The sequence below is a fragment of the Siphateles boraxobius genome, unplaced genomic scaffold, assembly GCF_051911475.1.
Source record: "Siphateles boraxobius isolate OS27281-9 unplaced genomic scaffold, OSU_SipBor_1 33, whole genome shotgun sequence".
Classification (NCBI taxonomy): Eukaryota; Metazoa; Chordata; class Actinopteri; order Cypriniformes; family Leuciscidae; genus Siphateles; species Siphateles boraxobius.
This window is the reverse complement of record NW_027508953.1, coordinates 1,367,021-1,376,958: the sequence shown is the minus strand read 5'-3', so window position 1 is coordinate 1,376,958 and position 9,938 is coordinate 1,367,021. Positions and strand designations below refer to the sequence as shown.

General features: G+C 35.1%; 1 protein-coding gene across 1 annotated transcript; it reads right to left on the bottom strand.

Moving 5' to 3' along the window:
- Positions 1–3,004: 3,004 nt before the first annotated feature.
- LOC143701524 (zinc-alpha-2-glycoprotein-like) lies at positions 3,005–8,358 on the bottom strand. The gene is made up of 7 exons (XM_077194864.1): positions 8,143–8,358; positions 6,598–6,846; positions 6,219–6,473; positions 5,526–5,804; positions 5,194–5,328; positions 4,736–4,838; positions 3,005–4,609 (listed from the first exon to the last, which is right to left on the bottom strand). Exons 1-7 carry the CDS (start codon positions 8,249–8,251, stop codon positions 4,483–4,485), a joined length of 1,257 nt encoding a protein of 418 aa, XP_077050979.1. The 5' UTR covers positions 8,252–8,358; the 3' UTR covers positions 3,005–4,482.
- Positions 8,359–9,938: the final 1,580 nt, after the last annotated feature.

The window sequence follows — 9,938 nt, the reverse complement described above, 5'->3', positions numbered from 1 at the left end:
TTCAGAGCAATTTTCCTCTGTGAAAAGTAAAAAATTTAAAATTGATAAATGAAGTCGTTGCCTCTGCTAGATGTGTTTTTGGGACAAGGATCGCTGGTTTGTTGTATTATTGCCAGTGGATCTGAAAGTCTGTTCAACATCTGCATGTCGCCTCCTGTAGGAAGCATCTGATAATGAATTTAGGTGGAGAGGAGGATGCAGAATTGTAATTCGGAGTAAAAGAGGAAGTAGAATTAAAAATCCTTACTTTGATTCAACTGTTATGTTGAATGTATTTTTATTTTTTTATTTTTTGCCTAAAAAACTTTGGATGAAAAATCATGTATGGTGTCGGGCAGATCCGAAATTAACATGCCAGTGTCCCCTGTCACCTAACAAAATATTTATAAATAAGCTAGTGTATTGCTTATCTATAAATTATTTGTATTAATTAAATTACGTTATTGAATAACTTTCTATTTTTGACAAGTCCATTTCCCAGATTTGATTAGACACTACATCATTCATCTTAATTATATTCGATTAGTGCTCAATAATGTTCACGAACAAAACAAGACATAAAGTTTGAAGAGAAGAAGTCTTAAACAACTCATGACTCAGGTTTATTTATAAACTACAGAATAAAGTATCAATGCAACAGTTCATAGCAAATATCTTGGCTGTATTTTAAACACTTAAACACACTTTTAGATCACTGTTGTATGATAAATAAAAATACATTTTGATTTGCTTTTTGATAGATGAAGAGTTAGATGTCAGTCAGATGAATAATTATGTCCAGTATTAATCATGTGATTGTTTCCTGATATTTAAAGAGCAGTTGGGGATTAAACATATTTTCACAAGATGTCCCACTTTTACTGAATTCACTATCATATTTCAACTGCATTTCCTTTCAAAATAATATTCATCTAATGTAAATGTTGCCTTATATATCTGATGTATAACAGTTTTAATGAAATTTTCAAAAATAAAAATAAAACCATTCTGAATAAATTAGGCTACAGTATACATTCAATATTTCTGGAATATTGATGTCAATATTTATTTTTATGTCATCTTAATCAATAAGCCTTTATGTTTATAAGTATTACTTTTGGCTGCAACTTACACTGTGGCGATTTTAAAATAAAAGATTTAACTTTTGTTTAGTTTTAGAAAAGCAGTGTATTGCTGTAATTGAATTCATTTATTGAACAATTTATAAGCCTGTTTCCTCAAACAAATCAAGCATTCCCTGTAAAAACACACTGACAAAAGAGAAGTTTCAGATTTAAAGGTACAGTGTGTGTTTTTAGCGGCATCTAGTGGTGAAGTTACGAATTGCAAACAACAAAAGTTACGGTGGCCGACAGGAAAATATGTCGTTGTCTGAGACAGCAGAGTGTAGCCAGTTCAGCAATGAGGTTTCTTTACAAGGATAAATTAAGAAATTATGTTTACTTAATTATTCACTAAAACTACGTTATTGCGAATATTATTGTTACTTGTTCATCATTGTGTCAGTGTTTTATTCGCTGAACTAAGCTTGCTTCCTTGCACGAAGAGCAACATAGTAATGAAACACGTTAGTCCGTTTAGGGCTCCTGTAGAAACATGACGACACAATATGTAGACATATTGAGAGCCTAAGTCCCTCCCCTCCACTTCCGGCTCATGGGACCTTATTTCGGAAAACATTTGTATGGTAGTCAATGGCGAGAGACAACTTATCTTTTTATTCCATCTGAACTCTGCCCTGAATTACACATATGATGTTTGTCAATTTAAAAGATAATTATGAAAGTCAAGAAAGTCACAGTTTGTCATAAAACAGAAGAGTAACATTTCGTTTTATGTGAAAATCACTCAATGAACTACATCTCTCGTCTCGCACTATGTACGTCACCAAGCTCGTGTGTGTGCAGTCTGGTTCAAAACACACAGGCATGACGGCGTAACGTTTCGATTATAACGTTAGACTATAGACGAAATGACAGACGTTAGCTTCAGTAAAGTTAGCTTTATTCATTGAGAGAAAAGGTAAGACGTGACATGCGCGCCTTTTGGGTTTGTAGTCTTTGTAATTACGTATTTTCACAGTCTTATACCTCAACAGTTTTACATCGAACTGCAACTTTCTTGACTTTAAAATGTACCTTTTAAATTGACAAACATCATATGTGTAATTCAGGGCACAATTCAAACGGGATCCAAATATTTGTTGTCTCTCGCCATTGACTACCATACAATATTTTTCCGAAATAAGGTCCCATGGTGGTCCACCGGAAGGGGAGGGGAGGGACTTAGGCTCTCAAGGGGGTAATCCATCAGCCGGAAGTTGAAGCCTCGCGGGAGCCGCCATTGTAGCAGAACTTCACCTGCTGTTAGCATTCCATTGACTCCCATTCATTTTGGCGTCACTTTGACAGCGAATAACTTTACATCTGAGGCGTCCAAAGACTTCATTTGTCCATTATTTATTTCTAAATAAACACGACAATGTATAAAAGGCTCCATTACTTTGTATTTTACGTTTTTGTTAAAAACAGGCTAACGATTGCGTCATAACCACCAGGAGAAGAAGCTCGCAGGCAATCTTTTACTGTCTATGAGGCAATCGGGGGGACATAGAGGCATAAAGTCAAGGAGAAGCCCATAGATAGAGAGTCCATAAAAGCAACGGGACAAAATATTTCAACAACGTTTTTGAGGTATTAGGTGATTCAGATTTGTTTTGCCACAGCTACTAGAAGATTTACAACTGTCAGACTGTCGACACGCTCAGTTTGATCCTGCGCAGTCGCTCAGCCATCAGACAGGAAGTGCAATAATCGGGCTTCAGTTTTCTCCGTTGAAATCAATTGGGTCGCTGTGTCCATTTCTTTTACTGTCTATGCATATTACCAGACGGCTTTGATATTACATAATGGTTCATTATGCAAGGTCTTTATACACCACTGAAAACATAGTTATCGATCTTATATTGCATTTCTGTCAATAGATCCTCAGAAATATTACAAAATGCACTTAAAGTGGTTTATTGGTATTAAAAATAATTATACATTTGCAAACAAGTTGCAGCTTCATGGCGAACAAAGAAAATAATTCAAAACAAAGATGAAAAATAAACACTAAACAGACAGTACAACAGTGTATGACAATATAAAAGACAAAAACATTTGACACTTTAACATTTGAAATAAACACATTTAATATATTTTATACTAAAAATGTAAGGTCCAGTGTTTCTGAAGACCTGAAGCTATTGTACATATAATATGTAATATGTCTGTAAAGATTAAATAAGGGTTACGTTTTTGCTACTTAAATACTGTAAGGAATTCTCCAGAATATTAATAATCGATTTTCATTCAAATCATTAACGTTAATACCTCAAAACACACATCCATATATCAGCAACAGTACATGAACGGACACAGGGCGTTCGGTACGGTACAGGCAATGACAATTATTACATATCAAGGTTAGCTTATTCAAATAAATTTTCAACAGCAATTAATCAATCAACAATAATTCATTAACCTCCCTAATGTTAAATGTACAGCATTGGTGATTCGTTTGACCTATGAATTTTCCTCAGAAAAGATGAATGGTGCATGTAAATGTGCCCCTATATGCTTTTTTGGGATATTACCTTTCATAAAACATGTAATAATAGAGCTGTTTGTGAATGTAAAATATCTGCAAAGTTTTAAAGATCAAAGTGCACAACAAATAAACATATTTCTCCTAAAAGAAAGAGTCGCTTCTCAACTTCTGAAACGAGTCGTCAGTAATTCCAGTCTCACTTCCTGTAACCTATGCAACAATATTACACATTTGCATAATGCAAGCCTGTGATCTTCATTGGCTGACGGCGATCAACGTCTACTTTGACCCTGAAACACTGTAGTTGTGGCTGAGACTGGAAGAGTTTGGTTCATGTTGTCGACATGTTGAGAAAGGAGGGGTTTCTAGACCGAATGTTCGAATGAACCGGTTTCAGACTCTGAGAAATGACGTGATGTGCAATCTGTATTATGAGAAAATTAAACCTTTGATGTATTTTTGTTTACCTTTGATGCCTGTAAACCTATTGTAGGAGGAGACCTCTACTAAATACGGAACTTTTAAAATAGCATAATAGGGGCAATTTAAACACCATTCATCCATAATATTATTTATCAGTCCGAGTGAATTACATGTATTATTCAGTGTAAAGAAGGATATAGTAATGTATGTAACACTTCATACGTATATCAAAAGATGAATTAGCAAAAACACTTAAGTCTCATATAGACAGATACAGTAGCTTAGACAGATTGATAGCTCAAAGTGGATACGATTAAACCAGTGTTTCCCAACCCCAAACGCAGCAGGAATCAAACAGGACCAGAGTTGGGAAACATGTACAGCTGGTGCAACCGGCTCCATATAGAAAAACAAAAAAATTATTGTATTTTTATTTTTATTTAAATATTAACCACTAAAGCTTACAAATTATTTGGCCTGATCAGAGCGGTGAAGTGAAATTCTAATTTTGAAACCCTGAGATGTGTTTTCATGAAAGAACCTCATGAATGTAGGAAGATCCTCTCCTGTACTGCAGGAGCACACACTCTTCGGCCTGCACAAACAAAACCCTGCATTAATACCTTCTTGTATTTAAACTCCAGTATCAAATTTTGATGAACACCACTAAAAAGTGATCCACTTTTTTGAGCCTGAAAAAACTGAGTTTGCCCAAACTTACCCGAGTAGCCACTGGAACCGGTTTCGTTCAACAGGCTTGGCTAGTTCTGGTGAGCCTGAGATGACGTTCTCTCTTCTGCTAGAGCCATTATAGTTCATCTGGCCTAGAGATTATAAAATACAATACATTAGGAAACTTTAGCATTAAGCTGAACACATGCGGACTTCATAATTATTCACAATTTTTATCTGCAGTTTATCTGCATTACAAATGTAGCTTAAATGTTTATTAAAGGAAAATGTTATTTTGAAAAATTTGTTTTTCTTTAGTCCACACAATGAAAGTCAATGGGGTCCATGTTATTTTGCACCCCATTGACTTCATTGCAGGGACATAAGTATAATTCAGTTCTGTAGAAAAAAATAAACTTTTGAAACAACACGAGGGTGAGTAAACGATGATAGAATTGTAATTTTTTGGTGAATTACTTTAAATAGTTTTAAACATTTTGAACTTACCATTTAACTCTTTGTGTGCCGTTCCTGCGCAGATACGCCATAAAAACACATTTAAAACTACCAGCGCAAATACAGCAGCAGTTACTGCCAAATCATGCCTTCTAGATTCTTCACTGCTATTAGTGCGTTTTACATCTGAAGAAAATCAACAACAACAAGTCTTTTTACAATTTTTATGAATTCAAAACAACATCGACAAAAAAAAATCTCCAAATTTAATTTGAGAAAATCTTACTGGGCTACAATCACATACAGCTGAAGAGGTCAAAATTATAAATCTGCAAGTTAACTTCTGACATGATATACAGTAGCCTATATACTATTATATTTACCATATTTGATTATCTGTGTCTGTGTCCGACTGCTATGAGAGACGTGACACTCATAACTCTCTTCTTCATCTCTGTTAATCTCCACACTGATTCTCATCTGAAAGCTCTCGTCTTCATTCGGTCTGACTCCAGTAGAGCTGAAGCGTTCAAGGTTTCTGTCGTTCAGTGTGATCTTCATCTCCATGTGTCTGGGGTAGAAGCCGGTGGCCAGACAGCTCAGATTCAGCTTGCTTCGGTAATGAGGAGCATCAGAAGCAAACATGCGAACATCTGGTGCATCTGCAATAAGAATCACAAGGAATAAATCAAATTGCAACAATATTCCACACAAGAAAAATCAAACCACCATAAAAATTGTCCATATGACTCATGCACTTTATTTGAGAAAGTTTTTATATTTCTAATGCCGCCTAGCAACACCATAGCAACCACTGAGAACACCCTAGCAACTGCCTGAACACATGAATAAGCCATATCTCAGCATCAGAACATCATACAGACATATTTGTTGGCTCGTATGCAATCATGTACCACACACTAGCAACCGAGTGGCGAGTTTTGACCCTGCAAGCACCATTTCACATTTTCTTCAGGAAATGTACATTCTAGTTCCATTTGCTGTCTAATCAAGTGACTTTTTAAATGTTTGAAAATGACATGGAAAAACACTGAGGTCATCAGAACAACACATACTGCTTATTGAATCATTAAATGTGGAGATCCAGTCCTTGCACCTCTTGAGGAATGACTGGAGATACTGATTATGTAATTTATCAGCGTCCCACTTCATTTTGGTTTCTTTTGCCTTTGGATTTTTCTCCATCCACTGCATTGTGACAGAATTAAAGGCAATAAAATCCTCTCCATCATATCCATACTCCTCAATCGCTTTTACATTCATCACTGCATCCATCTCACAGCCGATTCTCCTCTGTAGTGTATGGAGGCCTACAAATATATGATAACATTGTTGATAAACAAAACAATCAATATTTATTTCAATAAATAACTCTTCGAATATGAATGTATTAAAAAAAACTTTTAAAAAATGTACTGAACTCAGCAGACTCACCGTCACATTTGGATCTCGTGCAGTTTGACAGAGTATGAATCAGATTTATAAACCAGTGTTTAGATTCATCTGGTTCTTCAGTGTTTCTCCAGATCTCTGGATTCTGCCGGTCTCTTTTCCAGGTTTGTTCTTCATTACTGTAGTGAGAGATCCGTCTGTCATCATACAGACCCACTGCACTGAACTCCGGACCGGAGAATCCCGCAGGATTGGAGAGAGCGCTGTAAACATACTGGAGGAGATGTCTCTCTGAAGAAAAATAAACGCAAGACAAGAGAATACTGTGGAAACACAGCAAAGGGATCAAACTGCAGTCTTATTATTATTATTATGATAGGTACATAAAATAAGAAAATATTTAGTTTCTATTGTTAGATCATTGTGCTTTTTTCTACTCACTAGTAGCTTACGGTAGCCTACTGTAAGATTTGAACACTACTGTAAGATTATATTTATTTAAATCAAATTTATATAGGCCTATTTTAATCTATGCATTTAAATAAATTTTTACATGTATTTATCTATTTTAATCAAATGTAGCCTATTTATTAGTGATTTAAATCAAAGGATATTTGTTTATTTTAATGGCCTGTATTTTATTTTAATCAAATCTGTTAATTATTTAAATCCATTTAATCCTTTTTTTTTTTAATTGAATCAAATGTCATCAGAAGCGGTTCTACTCTCAACTAGCCATATAAACTTCCACATTTCTTTAATTCAAAACTCTACAAAAAGAGGAAAATGCAATAGCATTTCTGTGAAACTTTAGATTTGTCACATAATGGCCCACATAATGTCCCCGCATATTTGTCCCGGGACAGTCGATCCACTACACCGACAGGTCCGGAGAAGGAGAATGCTACATGGGAGTTCCCCTTCTGTTACGATCGCATTCCGCAGGAGAGGACCAGCTGTCAAGCAGCAACTGAGCCAAACAACCGGAACTTTACCGGTTAATGCAGCTTTATAATAACCACCCAATTGAAATAAGGGGAGAAGCTGAAACACACACACGCATGCCTAAAGTTCTTCAAAGTGTGGGCGGCAAGGGCAGTGATAGAAGGAATCTTTGCATTTACATTTATTCATTTAGCAGACGCTTTTATCCAAAGTGACTTACTTTGCAATCTTATTTTGAAGGCAGGAGGAATCTAATATCACATCTCTCCTCGTTTTAATTCTGTGCTGATGATGATGTCCATGTTTTAATGCTATTATGACATCAGCTTTTACCGCTCGTGCAATGTTTGACATGGATGAGGAGACATATTATTATTGCATCACTAGACAAGAGAGAGAAGGAAAGCTACAAAAATTAACTATAAATGCATTTTTTTAACTTGCTGAACACCTGATTAGGCTAAAATATTCTCTCATATCCCTTCAATCAAAAATAGCCCAACATCCCTTTCGCATTACGGGCGTTGCTTCACTTTAAACCTTAATCTTAATTTAACACTAACTTTATTAGAAATTAAAACGCCATTACACCTGCGCCATTTATTAAAAAACTATATTAAAATAAATATTTACTTTGCTTACCGCACTGAACATTGGTTATGCGCAAAGAAATGTAATAGAGACAAAAAGTCGTATTGATTCCATTTGGTTTCCCCAGGAAAAGTAATCCTACCATCATCATCATCATCATGTTCTACAGACCCATAAAGCACCTGTAAACGTGCCGCTGATCGCGATCTCAGACACAATGACAAAATCAGCAGTGAATTCCTTTTTGAAACGCAGAGCCAGAATCTCATTCTTCTTCTGGGATTTTGGCAGTTTAATAATGCATTACCGCCACTAACTGGACTGGAGTGTCCAGAGTAGCCTATACTGGACTGTGGATATAAGCATCAGCTGTTCCTCACACACGTGATCATGTAGGCTACCTGATCAGGTAAGCTCCTGTTGTCCTCCACACTGAACGCTGATTGGTCAAGAGACTCTCTTCCCTTCAGCTACGCATAGGGCTTCAGACAGTGGCTTCCCTACCATAAATATACCAAAACAACCATTTTTTTAAATGTATTTTTATGCGATGATGATCTGATGCTTTTTGTTTGTTTATGTGTGTTTTAGTAGAACAAATCATCAGTAAAAGTGTGAGAGAGCATATAAAGGGCAGATGAGCATTAAACATTTTTCTCACTTCATCTACTGTCCCTCTTAGATAAAATTCATCCTAATATTTGAATATTCCTTTCAAAACGTTTCGCTCACGTTCAACATCTAATGTAAATGTCGCCCACTGTTGGCTGTGGAAGTAGCTGACAGTGAATTGAGGCAGAATTACAATTCGAAATAGAATTATGATGGAATGAAAAAAAAATAATTTGATATAACTACCATAACAATTTTTAATGACAGCCTATGTTTACATTTTTTGATTGTATTTTTAATGAAACGTTTCATATTTCCAATGTTTATCCATAAAAATTAACATTGGGAATTTGATATGCATAATGGTGACCATTGATGGTAGACATTAAAGTGTTGTGATGACTGTTAATCTTTCTGACAGTACTGAGAGTAATCATTTATATATCAGGGAATAACTGCATTCTTTTAATCAAATTATCAGATTCGTTTGCATATACCTTTTTGGAAGAAAAACGAAAAGACATGTCCCCTTTGTCAACTTGCACTTTGTCACAATGACACAAAACAAAATAAATTGAAATTATTTGATTTGAACGCACACATAAAATAACACCAAATGCAACTTCAAGGCTTGAAGAGGAAATAATTCACAACACGACTCTCAGGTTTATTTAAACTGTGGGATGTTGCTTAACATGATTTCAGATTTAACACACAAAACAGAAAAAAAAACAGAAATGCGAAAGACTCAGATGTTACAAGCTGATCTTTTACACTAAAAAAAGTTGTTTGATTTTGCATTATTATTTTTTCCATTATATTGATGTTGTAAATGTAGAAATAATGTTTTATTTTAAGTGGTTTTGTGCAAATGATAAAAGAGGGAGCATTTATATTGTTTAATGTCCTGATATGTTGGGTTAACATTGTGGCTTTTGATTGGGTTGAAGATTTGACTATTTATTACTAATTAGCATGCAATTGGTCGTTATTGAACCCAATAATATAATTGAGTGATGTGAGTAAACTATATCATGTAAAATTACGTTGGGGATACTTAATTGAGTCACTTAAAAGTATGTTTACTGTGTTGAATTTACAAGAAAAAAAAAAGATTGAATGTATAGTAAAAATGGTTTCTGGGCAGGTCAGTCACTATAGGAATCAACAACAATGTGCAAATCCAAATGGTTTGGTTTTATTTTCATATTTTCATCAACGAGCTAATGAAGCTG

Bases quoted from the DNA above. Each gene is read 5' to 3' on its own strand.
- LOC143701524 (XM_077194864.1), bottom strand. From the start codon at position 8,251: ATGATGATGATGATGATGGTAGGATTACTTTTCCTGGGGAAACCAAAT. The intron at 6,847-8,142 runs GTAAGCAAAGTA...ATTTTTCTTCAG, and splicing joins CATAACCAATGTTCAGTGCG to AGAGACATCTCCTCCAGTAT. The intron at 4,839-5,193 runs GTAAGTTCAAAA...TATAATCTCTAG, and splicing joins GGCACACAAAGAGTTAAATG to GCCAGATGAACTATAATGGC.